At 37.6% G+C, this 24,055-nt stretch overlaps 1 protein-coding gene across 5 annotated transcripts in view; it reads left to right on the top strand.

Annotated features, from left to right (window-relative positions):
• ADAMTSL3 (ADAMTS like 3) overlaps positions 1-24,055 on the top strand; it is a 567,766-nt gene that overhangs the window by 473,797 nt on the left and 69,914 nt on the right. For all 5 annotated transcript variants that reach the window (XM_069098697.1, XM_069098694.1, XM_069098696.1 and 2 more), the window contains exons 21-22: positions 242-1,310; positions 20,493-20,620. In XM_069098697.1, the coding sequence (XP_068954798.1) occupies positions 242-1,310; positions 20,493-20,620 (1,197 nt within the window). The remainder of the gene's footprint in view (positions 1-241; positions 1,311-20,492; positions 20,621-24,055) is intronic.

The raw sequence follows: 24,055 nt of genomic DNA, 5'->3' as shown, positions 1-24,055 counted from the left end.
AAGCAGTGAATTCTATATCACTCAGTGTTTTTAAGCAGATGTAAGATGACCACTTGTTGGGGATGATAAAGAGGAAAGGCTGAGGTGCTATGGTTTTATGATTTACTAGTGTTTTTATCCATGCACTTTAAAAAAGTAAATTAAAGAAATAAATACATATATAAAAATTGATAAGAATATTTCTGCTTTTGAAAAGTTGTTTTATTAATTTTTTTCTCTTGGTTTTTGGGGTTTTTTGTAGTGATAAAGCCAGAGGTTATGCCAAAATATGGTGCCCAAGGTCCTCAGATCCTTGGCATCCAAAGAGTCTACATTCAGACAAGAGAAGAAAAACGTATTAATTTCACAATAGGTGGAAGGGCCTATCTGCTTCCCAAAACATCTGTGGTCATCAAGTGTCCAGTAAAAAGGTTCCAAAAATCTCTTATCCGGTGGGAAAAAGATGGACAGCGTTTGCAGAACTCCAAAAGACTTGGCATAACCAAGTCAGGTTCAATGAAGATTCATAGTCTTGAAGCCAGTGATATTGGACTGTACCGCTGTATTGCAGGGCCTGTGCATGAAACATTTGTTCTCAAGCTAATTGGTACTGACAACCGCCTCATAGAGCCCCCAGCCTTCCAAGATCACCCCTTTGAATATGGCAGAATAGAACATAATGAAGCCAATAGTTTGGGAGCTACATGGCATAAAATGAGACAAATATGGAGTCAACAAAATGAACTCTTCCTGGATGATGGTCAAGTTAGTGACCAGCCACTTTTGAGAGCTCTCGTACACCATGGCAGTAATCCAGCAGAAACTCTCAACTCCTTGGAACTCAAGGATAAATGTTTAGAAGCAGCAATCCAACAAGGGTCCTACAGTATGGACACTGTACAGTTTGAAGAACTAATAAAGAATATGAGTCAGCTCATTGAAACTGGAGAAGTGAATGATGACATTGCATCACAAGTGATCTATGAGGTGGTTGCTGAGTTAGCAAAGGTACAACCTACAAAGGAGAAATGGAAAGGAACCCAAGTGGAATCTTCCACCACAAAATTGAATGTGAAAACTCAAAATGTGTCTAGAGGTTTCAACTCAAAAAACCCAAACAGGCCAACCATCAAGCAAAAAGGACTTGCTCTTATGAAACAAAGCAAATTACCCCCAATTTCATTGAATAAAACAATAAATTCGAAGATTGGAAATACAGTTTATATTACCCAAAGTACTGAAGTCATCAACTTGTTCTGTGACCTTGTTAAAACTAATGATGCTAGATATGCATGGACCAAAGACGGAACAGTGCTACAGCCTTCAGAAAAGTAAGTCAAATGTCGATCTTAATGTAAATAACATGCTACTAATGACTTCAGATCCTTTGGACATACTTTCAGATTCCTTCTTCTGCGTTTAGATTGCCAGTAGGAAAAAATATGGTACTATCAGTTCTGTTTTTAATATATGTCAACATCAAAGAGTCCTTTATATAGTCAGATCCAAGTATGGAAAATGGTCTGTGGGAAAGGCAGTGGGGGAGATGTAAAGGTAAAACATGGTTCCTATTCTCAAGGATCAAGGTAAAATATGTCTCCTAATAAATATATAGCACAAACTCCAGGGTGATACATGCACATGAGAAGTACAAGAATCATGTGGAAGAAATCACTTCTTGGTAGGAGAAAGACTTTATATAAGCAATTGCCTTTAAGCTAGGCCTTGAAGAATGGGGGGAATGTTGCCAGGTAGATGTGGTTGAAGTGGGTACTTCAGGCATACATAAATATGCCAGTGGTCTGTGACTTTGTCCATCACTGTTAGATAGCAATGATTTAGTTATGATTTAGTAGACCAGTTGAAGGGAGTTGCCTGAGGTACCCATAGACTTGTTAGAGTTAGAGACAAGTTAGAGAGCTAGTAGATGTCAGGGATGGAATTTGAACCCAGATCTTTCTGACTCCAGGTCCAACACTCTATCTGCTCTGCCATTCTGTCTTTATTATGCAGGGCATATGGGACAGTGTTAAGTGCCCTCATTGATGTGGCACTGTATAAAAATGGAAATTCCACAGGTTGAATCCCTCCACTTTTAGAGCCTAGATTCCAAAACCCTTATAAAATAGTCACCAACTCAAGTTTTGTACCTTTGTTCTAACAGATAAATTATGATTCGCTGGGTGATATTAGCTCCACTAAGGCTCTCTTACTAAGATGAGAATTAGATCTAAACTTGGAGAAATGTCTCAGTTTTCAAAAATGAGAAGAGAACAATCTGCAGCTATAAGCCATTGGTTATGTGATTCTGTCTGTGGGTTTTAAATAAACATCTATATTTTCAAACATGAAAAAAAATTAGACCCTAACATATAGCAGCATCTTCAAAACCAGACCAATGAATTTGCCTCTTAATAGATAAGGGGAGATTAGTGGAAATTGGCAATCAAGAGGGGCAGGCAGTCTTCTAATCTTAGGGGAACTATATACCTTTGGTGGAGAGGCTTCTGGGTAATTCTTGAGGAGGAGGCTTCAAGGCAAACACTGAAGCTACAACTCCCAAGAAGCTTAGCCCTGTAGAAACTGTATTGTGTAAGTCAGTACCATTCACCTAGAAAGACCCATTCTTCAAGTAAATTTTAGTATTAGTATTTGTGTCTTGTATCTCAATAAATTCCAAACTCCTTAGGAGTCATGTCTTATCTATACTTTATACTCTACCAAGCACCTAACGAAGTGCACACATTAGACATTTAATGCATATTGATTAATTGATTGATTGCATATGAATGACAAATTTAATGTGTAACATCTAATAAAGTTAACAAAATGATTGTCCATTTTGGTCACTTAGTTGACTTTAAAAAAATACCAAGTGATTTTTTTCCCTTTATCTTTGAATCAGTGCTAAGTATGAAAGTGCTTATCAACATTTCAAAGTCCTACTTCAATGTCTGGTATGATTATTATTGCAGTGTTCTCATAATCCCTTCCAATGACAATGCAGAAAGTAATTTAGAGCTTTCTCTTACAGTCCTATGCCCAATTATTCAGCATAAAAAATACCGTAGGGGTGGCTAGGTGGCACAGTGAATAGAGCACTGGCCCTGGAGTCAGGAGGACCTGAATTCAAATCAGGCCTCTGATACTTAACACAAAACTAGCCATATGACCTTGCAAGTCACTTAACCCCAATTGCCCCTCCAAAAAAAGCAAAAAACACACCAAAAAAAAATACTTTGGGGGCAGCTAGGTGGCACAGTGAATAGAATACTGGCCCTAGAGTCAGGAGGACCTGAGTTCAAATCCGGCCTCAGACACTTGACACACTTACTATCCGTGTGACCTTGTGCAAGTCACTTAACCCCAACTGCCCTTCCTCCTCCTCCAAAAAAAAAGCAAAAAAAAAAAAATACCCTAAAGGTTTGTGGATTTTTTACATTCTTGAATGCCTCTAGCTCTTTGCTATTTGTGAATTAAACATTATAGACTACATACTTAGCATAAATTATGTTCAGAATGTTTCACATGGAAAGAAAAAGAGCTATGATTACTTTTTAGGAATTTAAAGACAGGAATATATTAGTCCCTTGCCATCCCCTCAAGCTGTCTTCTTATATCTCGCCTTCCTTTCATAGCCAACCTTCTAAAAAGGCTGTCTAGACTCCATTTTCTTACTTTCTACTCACTTCTCAACCCTTTGAAGTCTGACTTGTATTCCTACCACTCAGATGAAATTTCTCTCTAATGTCACTAATGTTCTGTTTATGGATAGATCCAGTGGGCCTTTTCTCATCCCTCTTTGTAGCATTTGATGTTGTAAACACCTCTTGAATTTTCATGATACTGCACAGTCATGGTTTTTCTGCTTTTCTGGCTAATCCTTCTTAGTGTCCCTTGCTCAGTCATTACCCATGTCTCAACCCCTTTGTATACACACCCCAAGACTCTGTTCTAGTTGATATTTTTGTACCTCTGTCTCTGTTTCTCTCTGTCTCTATCACTTTCTATCTCTGTCTTTCTTCTCTCCTTTTTTCTTTCTCCTCCTCCTCTTCCTTCTCTTCTTCCTTCCTCTACTCTCTCTCTCTCTCTGTCTCTCTCTGTCTCTCTCTCTCTCTTTCTCTCTCTCTCACTCACTCTTTCTCTTCTGTAATCCTCATCTCTCTCATTAGCTTCAGAGTTGCATTTTAAGTGGTTATCTTCACTTAGGTATCCCACAGGTATTTTAAAGTCAAGAACACATAAAACTAAATTCATTATCTTTCACCATAAACCCACCTGTCCTCTCAAATTCACTATTTCTGTTGAGTGCTCTACCATCTTTCTCTAACTCAGTTTCATGAATTTGGAGGTATTATCCACTCTTTAGTCACCTTCTGCAGCCCCACATCTGATCAGTTGCAAAATCTTCTTATTTCATCCTCCATAATATCTCTCACATCTGTCCCCATTACTCCACAGCCACCTTTGTTCAGGCCTTCTTCACCTCTGCTGACTGTTGAGGTTGTCTCCTAAAATCCAGCTCCTTGATCCATCTTCTGCATAGCTGCCAAATCGATTTTCCTAATGCACAAGTCTGAGCATATCAGACCCCTGACACAGACGGAAACTTCATTGCTCCCTATTGCCTCTAGGATTCTGAGCTTGACTTTGAAAGCCTTTCACAGTCCGATTCCAGCCTATCTTTTCCAGCTAATTACACATCATTCCCTCTCCTAAGCTCTGTGCTTCAGTCAAAATGGCTTATGCATGGTTCTGCATTCTGTTCCCTACCCCTCGCCTTAGCATAGGCTGTCCTTCATGCACATGAAACAGATGTGTGAAGTTCTGACACCCTCCCCACCCCCACCACACTCAAGGCCTCACTTCTCACATGCAAACACCTGCTCACTCTCTCAGCTGGTTCACTCACTCCAACCTGTCGGCATCACACTGAGAGCTATGTTTCATGTTGAGCTCTGAGCAGAGAACTCAGTCCCAGACTATTCTATGTAAAATGGCAATATGTTAACAAATGGTACTTTTAGCCTGGAAATCCTCCTCTTCCTCATGTCTGCCTCCTCCTCCTCCTCGAATCCTCAGCTCTCTTAAAGTCTCAGCTCATGCAAGGGGTCTTTCCTGATTCTACACCTGCCCCCTTCCTGAAATCACTTTGTATTCATTTCACATATGTCTTATATTTATTTTTCTATACATAATGAATCTCCACAGTAGAATTTAAGCTCCTTGAGGGGAAAGACTGTCTTGTTTTTGCCTTTGTATCTACAACACCTGGCATCATGCCTGGAATATAGTAGATAGTTAATAAATACTTGTGGAATTGAATTTAACTGAACAGGGAATGTGGAAAAATGTTTTTTTTTCCCATCTTTTGATTGCCTCATGCTAGACATGTAGATTTCAAAAATACTGTGCTTCAAATAAAGGATTGGAATTATAGAGATAAAAAGGACTTTCTTCATCCAATTTCTCACTCCATTAATGGGGAAACTGAGGCCCTAAAGGCAAAGTGACTTACCATCTGGCTAACAGGCACTCAGTAAATATTTGCTAATTGGATTTGATTTGCTGGTCATAGGAAACCACCAGTATTGAAATAAAGTTAACTTCCCAGGTCTGAGTCTCAAAGAATTATGATCTGGCCTTGAATTTTGAAAGAGGGTTTCTGAAATCATAACAGCTTATTTGGATGTGACTCTACATACTTTAATGATTAGTATCCTTGCCAAAAAATAAGGTCCTTCTGTGTGGCTATCAAAGTGTTTTTAAGTGACATCCTTACAAGAGTTTAGAATGAGTTTGAAGTCTCTGTTACTACTGCCAGTTATTGGTATCATGTAGAACATATTTAATTTGACATTAACTGGTTTAAACTGGTAGATTTCCATTATTATAATCCAAGTTCTTATCTTTAGATCTGTTTTTTTCTTGATTACTTAAATCTTTCAGGTCAAAGAAATGAAAAATTATTGAATTTTGAAACTGAGAGAAGTGTTAGTCAGTATCTAATCCAATATCCTCATTTACAGGCAAGGAAACTAAGATATATTAAGTGACCTGCCAAAGGTCACACTGCTTATTAGTTGGTAGGAAAACCAGAACTAGATCTCCTGCCTCTGATTTCCCAAGTTCAGGGGTATAACAACTGAATTTTCCCTCTTATAATCCAGCAAACTAGATGGAGTGAGCTAGAAAAGAGTTATAATCACACCTCAATTATCTGGAATTGATTTATCTTACAAAAGCAATTATTTAGAATAAAATCAAGAATCAGTAATTAAACAATAAAAAGTCCAAATACACAAAATTCATACACTAAAGTTCATGCTCTTTTCTCCATGGGAGAGTTCCTCACTCAGAAAATGTTTATTGTTATTTTACAAAAAATCTGGATTATCATGTACCCTGCACACAATAAAAAAAATTCACATTTCTATTGAATTTTGTAGTTCATAAAGCATAATAATAGCTCTAATTATTTTTTTTTCATTTTCTTTGTTATATGTATTGATCATAAGTTCCTCTGAGAATCAGGATTCTTGTAACCAGACAGCCAGTATACATGCCCTAAATTTTCATTCAATAAAATTAATGTACATGCTTGATTTCAGTTCAATTAAATGCAATAAGCACTAAAACTCCTACTATGTGAAAGGCACTAGAACTTTAAAAAACAAACCATTTTTGCTCTAAAGCAGGGTCTCTTCCCTCAAGTAGTCCCTGTGCCTACATTTTCCTGGAAGACATAATAATTATACAAATAAGTAAATTCGAAATATACAAAGTAGTTTAAAGAGCAAGAGAGTGCTTAACATTCACTCAGGAAAAGCCTTGTCTAGAAAGTGTTGCTTGAGCTTTAGGAGAAAGAGTAAGGAGGGGGTGTGTTCCAGACATGGGATACCACTAGTATAAAGATATAAAAGAGGATCATGGCCGGTGAATCTGTTTGGTTAGAACAGAGAGTGCAGAAAGGGTATATAAAATAGGATTTTGAAAAATGTGGTGGAAACCATGTCCTGGGAAACTTTAAATACCAGACTGAAGAGTTATCCAAGAGGCAGCGGGGAGCCACAGAAAAATTTTGTATAGACAAATGACATATTCAGATCTGTGTCTTAAGAATATCAATTTGCGGGGCGGCCAGGTAGCACAGCGAGTAAGAGCCCTGGCTCCAGTGTCGGGATGACCTGGGAATCAAATCTGGGCTCAGACACTTAGCACCCACCCAGAAACACCTGGTCGTGTAACATTGAGCAAGTTACTTAACCCCAATTGCTTAAAAAAAAAGAATATCAATTTGGGGGGCAGCTAGGTGGTACAGTGAATAGAACACCAGCTCTGGAGTCAGGAGGACCTGAGTTCAAATCTGGCCTTAGATGCTTAACACTAACTAGCCATGTGACCTTGGGCAGGTCACTTAACCCCAATTGCCCTACCTTCCCCCCTCCAAAAAGCCAAAAAAAAAAAAAATGTATCAATTTGACAGCTGTGTGGGGGATGGATTGGATGTAGGAGAGATTAAAGCCAGGCAGACCAATTAGGAAGCTTTTGTAATAGTGCAGGAGAGAAGTGGTAAGAATCTGCACTAGAGTACTGGCGTAGGTATTTTCCATTTTTGTCTGGCCAGTGAGATGGTGAAAGTATTGGACAAAAGCTTCTACCACATCCCAGGACTCTTCTTTCTTCTTCCTTTGCTCACTCCACTCTGATACAACCTTAATCGTTTATTTTGAAAAGTTGGGCTTAGAACTTAGAGCAGTGTTTGAATGCAAATTGAAGCAAACTACCTGCTCTCTTTCTTTTTCTTGTTTGGTTTTGTTTCCTCTTTCTCATTGTTCATTCCATCCGGTACAATCCTTCTTTATAACCTGACTAAAGTCTAATGTGAAAGTATCTGCAGATCTGATACTTGATTGTATGCTGCCATGGCGGGGGCGGGGGAGGGAGTGGAGAGAGGGGGAGAAAATTTGAAACTCAAGAAATTGTGGAACTGAATCTTGTAAACTAAAAGTAAACAAACAAATTAATAAAGACAAAAAAAATTTTTTTCAAAGAAAAGATGGGCTTGCCTGAACATAAACGATGAAAAAAGAAATCTTCTTGTGCCCAGGGAGAAATTATATGACCACTGGGAAAAAATATTGAAATGACTTTCATCTAGGAACTCAGATTTGCTGAAGTAGCAACTAATGTGATTCTACATCTCTATAGAACTTAACTGATTACTGTAAAACCTGATTTTTAAAGATTGAGTAGTTATCCTTTGTACTTCAGAGATATTCCTAATATTATTCCATTTTTGGAGTACTTGGAGTGAGGGAGAAGTAGCAACCTGTGATGCTGGAAATTCTATCTACTATCCCTGATCATGGGAATGGATCTGATGTTTTGTAATAACAGGTTGAATATTTAGATAGATAAGATTAGCCTGCAGTATATGAGTGGGTAGGAGTTGGTAGGTTTTTAAATGGTGGCAGTAGGTGGGCAGCAGATACCTTGTGTAGAGGTGGCCATCAGCCAGTTACCCTCAACTGTGGCCAAAGTTGCATTTGGGTATGTGGAAGGGAGGGGAGGGAGAGATAATAGAGAGAAAAACCACATGAAGATATAGAGGTACCAATAATCTAACCAAAGGGAGAGAGGAACCAAATCACTGAGGCACTTGATAAGGGTCTGCTGAGGTCAAGGTCAAAGGACTGAGGTCAAAAGAAAGCATACCTGTAGCATGTCAGAGACAAATTAAAGACTGAAAGGTATGGTCTAGGATTCTTTGGCTAAAAATGAAATGAAAACCCAAAAATTTACTTTAGAAAAAAGAAGCCTAGACACCCCAAAATAAATTGGGTCCAGGATAAGATGCAAGTCAATATGATATGATGGACATACTACTGGATGTGGAATCAAAGAATTGGAATTCATATCCCTTTTTAGACATTTATTTGCTGTGTGGCACTGGGTAAGTACCTCATCAGAGCCTCCATTTCTTTGTTTGTAAAATGAGGATATTAATACTTGTTCTTTTGTGGTAAAAGTTGTCTGAGGTTGTAGCAGCAAGCACCCCAGTGTCCCCAGGGTGGCTGCCAACACAGGTTCTTAGATCTGCTTTTCTAAAGGAAAGCAACTCAAAATGGGTTAACAATCTTGCTTTAATCAATCAAACGTATCATTTACCGAGTTCAGGGGAAAAAGTCAGCACCCTGAACTGAGTAAACAGACAGAAGTTACAAGACAGAGAAACATTTCAAGCAGACAGGCCTCCAACTATCTGACCATTACATCCATACCTAGTCACAGTTACCAGAGAGGGAAGCACCAACATCTGGGTTTTCAAAGCCGGGGGCTCTCAACAGCTGCCCAGAGTCTCATCTGGTGAAATCACACAACACTTCTCAAAGTGAGCCCCAAAGCAAAGCCTCACATCAGGGTTTATATAGCCTTCTCCTGGCTCGGAGAATGTCACAACCCTCTTGACCCACTGCCAAATAAAAAAGTATCTCCTGAAAAACAAGGCTCCTGCCACAGGCTCCAGTTACTTAAGCCTATCAAAGGGCCTAGGGGCAGGGAAGATCTTAAATTTACATTCTCATTAGAGGAGCCCATTAATTATGTACTGCTATCAGTCACCAAGATAGTTATCTGCAGAGTTTTATTATGCTTGGAGCACAGGCTCATCTCCTATGCTTTCCTTTGTACTCACATACCAAAGGATGAATTGAAAATTGGTACACTGACCTTTGACCTATGAGAGATGATTGAAAAAAAATTGATAGACTGACCTTTGACCTCATAATAATAAAAAGACAGAAAGCTCAGAGCATCATCAGTTTCAGCAGCTTTAGAACGGGAATATGTATACAACATAGAAAAATGGAATTTTACAGAAATCAGGAAAGGAAGATAAGAGTGTACATGTCCAGAAACAAGTAACAAAAGGGGAAAGATAGGTTCACCTGCCAAGCTAGTCAAAGCATGAGCTGTAGCTTCTTTCCCAACTTTTATTCTGTAGGTTTCTTGACCTTCAAGCATCCAGGAGCAATGTCTGGAAGCTCAAAATTGAGATTGGGCAAGAGCCTCCTCTACTCATAGTGATGACAAGAATGAACCAGAGTTTGTTTCACATCACAGTTTTTCTCTTCTCACAGTGGCAACAAGAAGCCTGAGCCCCAGATTCTCTTACCACACTTAGGTGCTATATAAATGTGAGCTATTAGGTTAGATATTAGGAAGGAAAAACAGTGAAATAAGCAAAAGATCACAAAAAGGAATCACACTTAACAATCATCCAGTAAGCATTCACCAAGGGACCAAATACTATGCAAGGTGCTTGAATTCTGTGCACAGTGATTACTTTAAAGCTCATGTATTCAACCTTTAATTGTTATATCAGATGGTATAATTTTGTTAATATAATAATACTAATAAAATAATAAATAAGATTAAAAATAAAATTTAATTTTAAAACAAACAAAAATAGCTAAACATACATTTGCAACTTATTTAAAAATTTTATTTCAGTATAAAAATTATAGGTTTGATATTCCCTCTGTTTTCCTTTCTTCTTTTCATATATTCACCTATGTATTTGTATATAGATTTTCTTTTTCCTGGCATGTATACAATCTTTTGATTCTTTGTTCATTTTATGCTTTTGTTATTCACTTGTTTCAGTCATGTCCAACTCTTCATGACCCCATTTGGGGTTTTCTTGGCAAAGATACTGGAGTGGTTTGACATTTCATTCTCCAACTCATTTTACAGATGAGGAAACTGAGGAAAACAGGGTAAAGTGACCTACCCAGAGTCACACAGCTAGTAAGTGTCTGAGATAGGATTTGAACTCAGGAAGAGGAGTCTTCCTGACTCCGGGTCCAGCTATCTACTATGCCATCTGGTTATCCATTTTATAATACTTAGTTGCAAATATATTACAATTTTAAATTTTCCCTACATTCTAGGTATTTATCATTTTAATAGCCGTATTATATTCTGTTACATAAAAAAAAAACCAAACTTCTAAACTCTTTAATATAACTCCTTCCTTTGACATATGGGTAACTGAGGCCCAGAGAAGATAAGTGGCACTTATCCAAGTTTACATGGGTAGTAAAGTAGTAGAATTTCAGATTCTTGTCCTCTGACTCATTTAATATTCTTTCCACTATATCATGTTTTCTCACTGAGTTGAGTATTTCTATTTCTTTGCAATCACAAATAATACATGGCTTTTAACAAATAGCTTTGATTTTGCTGACACTGTTTTTATTCCTGATAAGGGGATTGTTGGGACAGAAGGTTTGTTTATATGTATTCTTCTTGTAGCTTATTTCTGAATTACCTTCCAAAAAGGGCCTACCAATTTTCAATTCCACCAGCAATGTATGAGCAAACTTGTTTCTCCACAACTTCAGTAGCTCAGAATTTTATCATATTTACTTTTAGTACCTGTTTGATAAATATAAAATGGTACCTCAACGTTTTTAATTTACATTTTTATTATTCTGATTATTTAAAATATTTTAAAGTTTTATAACTTGAATATCTTCCTTTGTAAATTGTCTGTTAATATCCTCTGACCATTTATCCAATGAGGAACAGGTATTCTTTTCCCTTTATATTTTTTTTCTTTATAAATAGATGTTAGGTTTGTATATGTTGACCGCAAATATTTTTTCTAGTCTGTCAATTTTCTTTTTGTCTTGAATCATTTTCATTATGCAGAACTACATTTTATATAATCAAATCCATCTACCTTATCCCCATAATTTTTTCCTGTTTGATTGATGGACAAAATTGATCTTCCTACTATAATTAAAAGGAATGAATGCCATTTTCTTCTGACTTTTTATATTTCAGCTTTTACATTTGATTGTATGATCCAAGTGGAATTTATTATGGTATATTAATGTAATATGAGGGCCTACATTTATTTTTGTCATGTCACCATAAAGCTTCTCCAAACAATATTTATTAAGTAATTAATCCTTTCCCAAGTTTTTATTTTTTGTAAGTTTATCAAACAGCATTCTTTTGTACATATTTGTTTCTATTTCTGATATATCTATTCTACTTCACATGTCTATTTTTAATCTAGTTCTCAATATTTTTATAATAATTACTGTATAATACATTTTAAAGTCAGAAGGCAAGAATACTTGGATCTACCTTTTTTTCAGATTAACAGTTGATAATATTGCCAATTTTTACATGTACATTTTGTTATTTTATATATATTTTTATAAAGAAATTCGTTTAAACTGTTATAGACTTATTTGTTCTAATTTACTCCTTAAGCTCTGGGTTCACTTGGACTCTCTTTCTACCAATTTTCCCCATCATACATTCTCTTTAATCTTGCCACGACTTGGGTGCTCAGTAGTGTGCCATTGACTTGCCCAGAAGAAATCAGCATTTCTTATTATTTCTTCACCCCAACTAGTATTATTATATGGGAGGACACTAAGACCCAGAGTGTTCTTTATAGACTGAACTGGATGGGCTGCCCTATACTAATCTCAGCTGTGTACAAATACCCACTTTCTCCCTGCTCCCTAAATCAAGATTCATGTACAGGCTTTGTAGGGCTTCAATTAGTGGACACATCTTTACCTTGATCTTTCTTTTCTTACACTCCCACTCTTATTCTCTTTCTAGCACCTATTCACTCTGATTGCTGCTGATCTCTTCTCCCTTCTCACTCATACCGTGTTTCCCTGATAATAAGACAGTCTTATTATTTTTTTTGGAAAGAAAAACACCAGAGGGCTTATTTTCAGGGGAGGGCTTATTTTAATGAACATTGACAGCAATTTTAATAAACAGGTAAATGTGAACAAAAAAATGTACCTTTATTCAATAATGATCATGTCATCTTCTTCAACAACATCGTCATAAGTGTCCATACCCTGAATTCCGTCCTGGATGTCTTGTGCCTCCATTTCCTTCAGAAGAAGTGGACCCAATCTGTCATGTCCAGCAATATAGCTCTCTTTAAATGAATATGTCTTGTCCAGGTAACCTGCTCGTAGTGCCTTGGCGACACAGCTGTCAGTAATTTTATCCCATGACTTCTTCACCCAAGTCACGACTTCTTGCAGACAGGGCTTCACAAAGTTTCCACGCTGATTTCTTTCCATTCTATTTTCAATTTAGTCATTGACTTCCATGCGCAAATGGTCCTTGAGTGGCTTGTTTATTGCAATATCAAGGGTCTGGAGATAGGCAGTCATTCCTGCAGGAATCATTACTTGATCTATTCTTCTCTCTGCAAGGAAGTTCTTCATTTCTTTAGCGTGGTGAGTGCTGGCTGAATCCCAGACTATCAGACCTCTTTGGTTACCTCGCATAACAAGTGGCAGCATTAAATCAACCCACTTTCTTATAACGGCTTGTGTACACCAGGCTTTTTCGGTTTCAAGAACGTAAATGCCAGATACACGTTTAATCTTATCTTTCTTGCCTTTACTGATGATTAGAGGTGTGGCTTTCTTTCCATCCAAACGAATTGCCAAAACACAGGTGACCCGTGCACTTTCATAGCCAGTGGTGGGAATGTAGGTTGACGTTGCAGCCCTGTGATGAATTGTTGTTTGAGATCCTTGTCCCATAAACACTGCAGTTTCATCCATAGCAATCATATTGCAGGTTTGGTACTTGGAAATGTCGATCCTATCAATAAAAGACTTGAATGCAAGTGCACGTTTAATAACTTCAGCATCTTCCAGCTTAAACAGTGTTGTTGATCTTCTTAGGGACAGTTCATACCGTTGAAGGAAACCGTCCAACCAGTGTTGTGATGCTTTGAATCCTTCTGAGACCATTTCAAACTCTGGTGCCATTGAAAGGGCAAATGCTTGAATATCAGCCCTGCGCACAACCAAGGCCTTTGCTCTCCTGTCAGCAATCCATTCACCAATGAGGATCTCCAAGTCAGGATATAAGGGCTGCCGACCTGATCCAGACCTGCGCTTTTTCCCTTTTCCCTCATCCACCTGTTGATTGAGGTTATTATAATCTGCTCTCCATTTTCTGACCATTCGAAGATCCAAAAGTTTTTCTTTACAGAAAACTGCAAGATTCTTGCCATGTGACTCCTCTACAATTGCTTTCTTATACTCAACAGTATAGCTCTTCCTTTTTGTACTCATGTCTGGGGGTCAAAACAGACAGAATAATAAAATTATGACCATCAGTCCTTCTTTTCACTCCATCATGCCCCCTGAGTTCTTCTTTTTTCCTCCATCATGCCCTTTTTATCCTCCCTCATGCCCCCTCACTCCCGCTTACATACCGGGTTTTTATGTTGTCCTGCCTCAGCTCTCCTCCGCGGCACTGCTCTCAATGGCGCCAGCAAGCAAATCACTGGGGAAGAACAGGATGAAGCGCTCACTGCTGCAGCTCTGATTGGATGCAGCTCAGAGCGCGGCATGCGTTTCACCTGGTGGGGGGGGAACGGTGCATACAGAGAGTTCCGTAATGTAGCGTGTAGCGCAGGGGATCACCTTCACTACAGTAGCAATCTCAATGGGGCTTATTTTCGGGGGGAGGGCTTATTTTAGAGGAATCTTACACAGTAAGGGGAGGGCTTATTTTCGGGATAGGTCTTATTATCGGGGAAACACGGTAGTTCTGCTCTCCTCTGACCAAGTTATTTTGGCCACAATGCCAGCTTGTCATCCCCTCATTTTTTCACCAACCCCTGAGGCTAATTTCTCTCTATCATGGCTTCTAGGGCATCAGTAGAATATCTTCACAAAGAATATCTTTGTCATCAAAAGAATATCTTCACACTACTAAATTAATTCACAGTAGCGTATGTGATCATATTATAACATGGCTTCCTTGGCAGAGGTTTCTGACCTTTCAACTTTGAGTATCCCTAGAGTATAAGAGGCACTTTTATTCATATTGCATTCATTCTGTAAATTAATCCAGTGTATATTTTCATCTTTTACTCATATTCTTCTTCAAGGTTCCTCATCGATTATGTTTCAGCCTACTTAGATCCACTGTGCATCTCTCCATTTCCTTCTCTGAGGTTCTTCTGGGACTGTTTATTCTATGTCTCACTGCCAGACAGAAACACTCTTAGAGTATTGTTATTAAAAAGACAAAAGCTTTAAATGTCAAGCTGGAATTTATATTTTATCCTGAAGGATAGGATGTTAGGGAACCAAAGGAGCTAATTAAGTACAGAGGTCACATAGTCAGAACTATGCTTTAGTTCAATGACCTTGACAACTCAGTGAATGAGAAAATAGAAGGGGAAAAGATTAGAGGTGGGGAAACCAGTCTCTCTCTACTTTAAGCCATCTAATATTTAGATTCCAAGGCAATTAGTTGAAGGCTGTTATAATGGCCCAGGCAAGAGTGATGAGGGCCTAGACCAGAGATGTAGCTGTGTGAATAGAAAGAAGGGAACATATATGAGAAGCTTTACATCATTAAGGGAGCTTTGTAATTTCCCAAAGGCAATCCTGTCTTCTCTTCCCATCTCCTCATCAACTTTGGCTCCAAATTGTCATTATGTGCTATCTTTTCAAGTATAAAAACTGATGGACATGTTCATAGGTTGGCCATCCTACTGCATGTTGTAATCTGGCAATAGACAGTCTTTGCTCTTTCCTTATGTTAGGCCAAGCTCTACTGAGTGATTATAAAATTCTTCCAGGAAGCTCTAAAATGTTCTAGGGCTTGATGTAGTTGGTATAGTGTTGTTCCTAAATAGGGGCATCGAGAATCCTTGAACTTAAATGATGTTCTGAAGCTGTTCCATTTTTGTGGCAAATGCCTTTGGCAAGCACACAATAGAGAATGCAATGTTGTGTCATGGAAAGAATGTGGGACCTAGAATCAGCAGAGACTGTTCTAATCCTACCTATGACATATATTTCTATGGCAATATGAAATCATTAGAGTTGTTTAACGTGGCTGTGCTCAAATGTGGTCTCTCAAGCAAACACAGATTAGTTATATGACACTGGGCTAGTTTAACATCTCTGAGTCTGTTTCATCATCTGTAAAATGGGGATGATGCCTATAGAGTTGTTGTGAGGATCAAATTTATATGTGTGTGCACATGTATGTGTGTATCTGTATTGATAGCATTTTGCAAACCTTAATGTGTAAAAAAAAAGGTCAGTTATTGTTATTAATAGCTAAACAATGTATGGGATATTAGTGGCATGAGGTATTTTTATGCTATGAGGAATGATGGATATGAGAAATTCATAGAAACATAGTAATATATGAAACTGATACAGATCAAACAATTAGAACTAGGAGGAAAATAAACGTAACTGTAGTGATATCAGAGGTGTCAAACTACATGCTACAACACTCCCAAGTGTTTCAGAACCAGATTAAATTATAATTGGGCAATGTTTAACAAAATACACAAAAATAAAATAAAACATAGGTAGTGTGAATTTTGTGGTTTTCTAAGTCAGTATGTGGCCTGGCAGGGATCTGTTTCTATTTGAGTTTACACCACTGTTATAAATTATATATATATTTATGATATATATAAATGATATATAACCACGATCAATGTTGACTCCAGAGGAGTGTTGGTGGAAAATATTTCTTTCCAGTCTATAGAGAAGGAGTAGACTGTAGGTGTGGAATATTAGTTATTGGTGTTACTTGTATTCACTGTATCACACAGTTTTTGTAACCATTTTTAGCATGTTTAATTTTGTTGTTGTTTTATAAGGAAAAGGATGGGAATGATATTTGGAGGTGAGTGTGGTCTGAAAAAACATCATACATTTAAAAGATATATTTTATCTTTTATTTCAAAATTTACCAAAGAAGAGTATGAACTTAAGAGGAAAAAAGGACAAAGGACAGAACTTTAGAGAATACCTCTGTTTAAAGGGTAGGAGAAGGAGAGGAATCAATGTAGTTTTCACAGATGGATCTGTCGGAGGAAAAGAAGAATCTAGAAAATAGTGTTAGGGTAATAGGGAAGGAGAGAATTTTCAAGAAGCAAGGGCTAATTGAGTTTCAAATGGCACAGATATCGAGAAAGGTTATTGGATTTGGGAGCCAGAAAGTCACTGGTGACCTTAGAAAAAGCAGTTCCAGTAAGTTGGTGAGATGACCCAGTAAGAAGCAGTGTGGCTTATGGAGAATGATGTTGGAGGGGAAAAGAAGTTTAAAGAAAGTTTGGGGAGAAAGGAAGAAAATTTTGAACTCAAATTTTAAAAAAATTTGTTTTTGTATGGAATTGGAGAAAAATATTACTTAAAAAAAAGTTTGGTGAGAGATACCCCCTACCTAAAGTCATCTCAAGGATATTTAAGGATGAAATTGGAAAGCAGAAAACAAACTGATAAAAAGTGGAAAAGATGTTTAAATAGTTTTAGAACAAATTCTATTCACCACAAAGTGAAACCATTCATTTGAATTCCAACAATCCCAAATGAGTTTATAGAGCAATTGTAAATGGCCTTGAGAACAATAAACAATGGTAGGAAAAGCAATTGAACTAAACCAAATATAACAGGAAGGAGGTACATTCTGGAGGCAACAGTCTTGATGATAATTGAGGGATAATTTCTCAAGGTATCTGAAGAGGAAGACACCAAAATATTTAGAAAAACATTAAGACCTTAGTTCTAAAAAAAGATAATATGGAGAATATCAATTATAAATCTGTATGTCAGCTTCCCATCATATAATTTTTTGAGAATAATTTGCACACATTTTTACAGCATCCTTGATGAAAGTATTAGAAGAGAATATACAGGTTTTAAAAGGATATTCTACAGCAGACTATATATTGCCACATTACAGTTGATTGAAGAATTAGAGAATAGAAGATACCACCACACTTATCACTCATTAACTCCAAAAACACATTTGATTCATTAGAGCAAAATGCTGCCTTAAAATTTTCCCTCCAACACATCTCTCATGCATATGCTAAAATAATGCACAAATTCCATGAAAAATGTTAACAACAGAACTATTTGCTTCTCTTTTTCCAGATTGCCCTTCTCTTTTGTATGTTTGCATTCCAAATGACTTATTCTCTCTAGTTTTTTTGGTGAAACTTGACACTGTAGATTCCGGTCTTTTTAGTCTGCCAATTATTTCTGCTGTGTAATCCATAAATTCTGCTTTTGTAATTCTCATTTCTCTTTTAAACCATTCAGAAATATCCATGATTTCTTGGGAATACACAGGGTCCTCTACCTCATCAAGTGTTGATTCATTTTCCTTTGTCTTAAAATATTTTTTTGCAGAAATCTGAACTTTTTAAACTGATGTGGAGGCCTTGTTCCCTTTTGTTTTTAATGTCTTCCCTATTGGATTATCTTCTTATGTTCAAAGTCTTTCATTTAATCTCTTGAGATTTTTTATAATTTCACTCATTTTTTTCTTCTTTGATGACAGTTTTTGTGGGCACTAGATCTCAAAGTCATCTCTTTCTCATTCCATGATGGGCAATTCACATCTCACTAGCCTTAGTCTCTGCCCCAGATAACTTTGGGGGAGGGGGAAAGTGGAGAGAACTGACCCCACGTGGATACTGGGCTCTTTCCCTCAAACTTAATATGGTGCCATGCAGCCATAGGAGTGCTGCCCCATTGCCCTTTTTTTGTTTCTCAGTTTTCTGTTTTGTAGCACAGAACTGCTATCCTAGTCCAAGAAAGCTGCTTTTTGATTTTTCACAGTTAAAATGAGTTCATTTGCAAACTCATGGGTAAGCTTGTGTAACCCTGCACTAGGAACTCAATGGGTAGTAGGAAATGGGATGGTGAGTGAACATGTTAAATGTTAAGGATTAACCTTCTCTGTTGTTAGTTCATCAGTTAGGGTTCTTGGTGTCCTAGACTGTGGAGAGAGCTAAAATCATTTTAGAACTTGTCCTATTTTTGATAAGTTTGAGAGGCTTAAGGGATAAAAAAAAAAAAGTCTGATCTTCCATCTTGTTTTAGATGGAAGATCATCATAACAACAGGGCTGACATTCTTTGAATACCTTTTGACCAAAATATCAACTGAACCATTTAAAAGGAAACATGATAGCCAAAGGTGTTTGCTACTCTTATTAAAAAACTCTACAGAGGCCAAGTCAGGGACACATTCCCTTAAGATAATGAGATTCTTAAGATGTTTCATATTTGATGTTGAATTAATTGAATTAAGGAACATTGAAACTACATTTATTTGGACCCCAAAATGAGGTCCATAATTACTCAAATGAGTTTGACTAGAATATATCAACTTGATAAAGAATGTTTGTCACTGAGACTGAGATGCAGTTGCACCAGAAAACCTAGACATAGTGAAAGGTGCACTTATAACTTGTTCAGACATTGAATGTCGATGATGTGTTGAGCCCAAAATTTAACAGGAGCAGGAAAGTGGACTGGATTACCTTTAAGGAATTTCAGAACTCTTCTCTTGACCACAAGCTCCTCCCAGAATTAAAGAATCACCTTTTAAATGTTAGTAATCTTCTGGTATTGTTATATGGCTATAAGTTATGGAAGACTACATTTGATGAAGAATTTAAGTTGAGGATTACACAAAGAGTAATGGAAATGCACATTGTAGGCATCAGTAGACTAAACCCATTATAAAGATGGAGTGAAGGAGAAATAGAGCCATCAAATAAATGTATGACTTAAAAAGACAATCTGCTGACATGGCCAAAGTAAAGGATAGCCAATAGACAGATAGCCTATGCATTCTACTGGTATTTTTACAATGTCAAAAAGAAGTAAGGAATGCTCCTGCCATATTGGATTGCCCTCCTGTGATGTCAGCAAACCAAAATATTGATCCCATTGGTTCTGGTACTTGCTTTCTCTGTGGCCCTGGGCAAGTCATTTCACCTTTATGAGACTCCATTTCATCAGTGATAAAATAATGGAACTGAATTAGATCAGAGATTTAAAATTGGAAGGGAGCCTTAAAAGTCATCTAGTCTACCTAATTTTTTTCAGGTGAGAAAACAAGCCCAGAAAAAGTTAAATTATTTGTCTGGAAACAGATGACAAATGGCAGGTGGAGGATTTCTTAGGCCCCTTAGAGTTTTAAAAAGCCTATGATCCTATAACTATAAGGAAAGGAAGGGGAGGTTCAGCCAGGGACCATAGACAAGGTAATCACTTGAGGACTTTTCTCAGAGTCATAAGGAAAGTAGAGTAAATAGGGCTTTGCTCCAGGGTACCAAATTTAGAGGGTGATGACAAGCACCTAATTAGAAACAAAAGTTAATTAAAATATTAAGCTACCAGATGGAGGACTGGAGTAAACTCCTTCCTCACCTTCCAGCAGTGGTTCTCACACTGGTATCCCAGGGGCATTTTGTCTCTCACCACATGGTACCATTTCTTTTATCACAGTTAGTGGTACTTGCAACAGACACAAAAATTCCTGGTCATAGCTCTTTTATTAGCTTTAAAATTTCATAGCACCACATTCTTAAATGGTATGTATGGCTTTCCTTAGTAAATATATTTATTGAGTGAACACACCATGTTTCTTACTGTTCTACAGAATAATACTGGATGGCTCCAGAAAAGTACAAATTCGGAATCCTACAAGGGAAGAACAAGGTGTATATGGATGTACTGTGATTAATCATCTTGATTCAGAAACAAAAACTTCCTCAGTGCTGTATGCAGGTAATGGCTAGTGAAGAATTTAGAATTTTTTTTTCCTTTTACAACTAATTCCATATCTTGCTTTCTGTGGAAATATGAAATCATTAGAGTTGTTTAACATGGCTGTGCTCAAAGGTGGTCTCTAAAGTAGCCTTTATCCTAATTGTGGATATTTATTTTCTACATTAGTGACTATTCATATTTAAAGTCCTACTAAGTCAAAGAAGGGGATATTTTTAAGACTTGTCTTTTATTTTAATACCATGATACATACCTGTCTGTCTCATTAAAAACACTTCAGAGAAGCTTGAACTTAATATGGCTGTATAGATGTTTTATGATTTCATAAATCAAATCATATGAGGCAGCTGGGTGGTAAAATGAATAGAGCAATGACTGGTCCCAGAGTCAGAAAGACCTGAATTCAAATCTGGCCCCAGATACTTACTAGCTGTGTGACACCAGGCAAGTCATTTAACCTTTCTGCCTATTTCCTCAACTGTAAAATGGGGGTAATAATTGCCCCTACCTCCCAGGGTTATCATAAAGATAAAATGAGATTATAAAGTGTTTTTGTTGGTGGTAGTGGTCAGATGTGTCCAACTCTTTGTGACTCCATTTGTGTTTTTCTTGGCAAAGATGCTGGAGTGGTTTGCTATTTCCTCTCCAGCTCATTTTACAGATGAGGAAACTGAGGTCAACAGAGGTGGATGACTTGCCCAGGGTCACACAGCTAGCAAGTATCTGAGGCCAGGTTTGAACTCAGATCTTTCTGACTCCAGGTCCAGATCTCTATCCACTGTGCCACCTAGCTAAAACACCATATAAATGCTGACTGTTATTGTTTTGCGCGAACACATGCACTGTACATAAACATTCAGGGAAGGGGAGTGGAAGCTGTCTTATTTTAAGTAGAAGTATTTTAAGGGAATATTCTAAAACTTTATTGCTTTATCAAATAGTTGCCTACCTTTGGAGTCAGTAAGACCTGAGTTTCCACCCCACCTCTCACAAAGTAACTCTTTGACACATTCAGCCCATCAGTTTCTATAGCCAACTCTCTAAAACTATAAATTACTGGAGAATTGCATTGGTAGGTGAAGTCTCCACTCCGGGAATTCATTGTACTAGTGAAATCACAGAGGGGAGAGCTGTTTTGTTAAAGGCTTTCTTATTTCAAGCATGCAGAGATGAAAGGAATTACCACCAGCACCAGCAGTGGTTTCTGTTACTGCTTCTCCAAACCACAAGTGAAAATCAGATGTAGGGATTCCAGGGTGGGTGGGAGGGTGGGAAATATTTGCACAATTGCTCTTTGGGGAAAGGTCATAGCCAAGTGTAATAAGTCGAGAAGCACAATGGTAAAGGAGAAAGAACATCGTCTTTGGAGTCAAGAACTTTGGTTCTGCTTCTGGTTGTGGAGTTAATGAGCTCTATGACTTGGCGCAAATCTCTTTGTCTCTCCGGGTCTCAGTTTCTTCAAATGTAAAAGGAAGACATTGGATTAGATGATGTCTGAAGCCCTTCCAGTTCTAAAATTATATGGTTTTAAATATTCTTTGAATGCCCTTCTAAGCACACAACCCTGATCTTAGCACTGTAGGGGATAGAAGAGAAATATGAGACATGCCTTTTAGCCACAAAGAATTTACATTCCCCTAGGGAATAAGACAATATGTAACAGTGAGCTGGCAAACTGGCATAGTTAGGAATGAGATGGCTTGAGTAGTCATCTGAGCTCCACCACCCATTGTTTGACTTTGGGAAAATCACATCGTCTCTGTGGGCCTGGGTTCCTCAACTGTATGATGAAGTAATTGGTCTAGTGTTCTCAAAGGCTTCTTTCTGTGCTAAAGTTCTAAGATGTTAAACTTCCCACCCTGATGTCTTACCAGTTCTGCTGGATTTTATCTTCATTGATCATGTCCTCAGATTAGATTGTTTTTAATAAGCCTAAGGGCTTTCTTGAGGGGTCTGCTTCTATTGGCAATAACTTTGGGGGTCATGGTGTGTTTTAGAAAAGTATCTTGGACTAATATGGAAGTATTTTGCATGACTACACATGTATAATCTGTGTCAAATTGCTTGCCTTTTCAAGAAGGGGGAAGGAAGGGAGTAAAGAATATGAAACAAAAATTTTTAGATGAATATCAAAAATGTTTGTTTACCTGTGAATGTAAAAAAAAGTAAAAATCAAATGTAAAAAAAAAAAGAAAAAAGTATCTTACAGGAAAAAAATATGGTTTCTTTCTTTCCTGGGTACCTGGAATTATAAAACCCTAGAAGTGGAAAAGAACATAAGGCTATCTAGTCCAAATTGTATGTACCTGAACAGAATCCTAGAGTTCAAAAGTTGGACTAGAAGCCCAACCTATACCTGAATAAAAATTCTCAGTACATACCCAACAAGTGATAATATAGCCTTTAGTTAAAAATGTCCAATGGAAAGGAACCAATTCTGTTTCAAAGTAGCCCATTTTACTTTGGGATAGCCCAAATTGTTAGGAAGTTCTCCCCTACATCTAACTAGCTCTACCCTCTAGAACTAAGAAAAAATCCTTGTTTAGAATTTTAATATATAATATAAGAATACATGTATAATAACATAATATATAGACATAATAATAAAATTCTTGTTTAGTATTAGACTAAACCAGGGGTGGGGAACCTGTGGCCTCGAGGTCACATGTGACAATCTAGGTCCTCAAGGGAGGCCCTTTGACTGAATCCAAAGTTTTGTTCTGTGAAATTTGGATTCACTCAAAGGGTCACACTTGAAGACTTAGAGGGTCACATGCAGCCTCAAGGCTGCAGGTTCCCCACCCCTGAACTAAACTATTCCCTCTTCCATTCCCTCCTTCCCCAGCTTAGATATCTTTAACCAATATGTCATGATCCCAATACACTTAAATTATCCTATTCACCTTCCCTTAGATGCATTCCAGCTTACCAATGTCTTTTCTCAAATAGAGAAAGGGACACTATTCAACATACACACCGATCAGGACAGACCCCCTCCCTGAGTCCTAGACCCCATAGCTCCTCTAATACTGCCCAAGATTAAAGTAACCATCTCCACTGATGGCCACTAACACTCCCAGATCTTTTCCCCCATCACAAACTGATGTTTAGCTATGTTTCCCTGGTCTTGTGCTTGTGAGACTGACTTTCTTAACTGAAGGTAAAACTTTAAGTCTATCCCTATTAAATTTCATCTAATCATAGTTGGCCCAGTGTTCTATCCTCACAAGATTTTTTTGGCTCCAAACTCTGTCATAACGATTTGTTAGCTGGCTTTCTGTCACCTGCAAATTAAATAAGTACACCAGCTGTACTATGATCCAAGTCACTGATAAAAATCGTTAAATGGTCCAAGGCCAAAGCCAGATCTCTGGGGTGTTTCCTGGAAGTGCCAAACTCACCAGGAACCTGACTTTCAGCATTTGTCATTTGGTC

This window comes from Petaurus breviceps, unplaced genomic scaffold (assembly GCF_028583685.1).
Source record: "Petaurus breviceps papuanus isolate PSGF00001 unplaced genomic scaffold, PetGlider_PUasm1.0 37, whole genome shotgun sequence".
NCBI classification, from domain to species: domain Eukaryota; kingdom Metazoa; phylum Chordata; class Mammalia; order Diprotodontia; family Petauridae; genus Petaurus; species Petaurus breviceps.
This window is presented reverse-complemented; position numbering and strand designations above follow the sequence as displayed.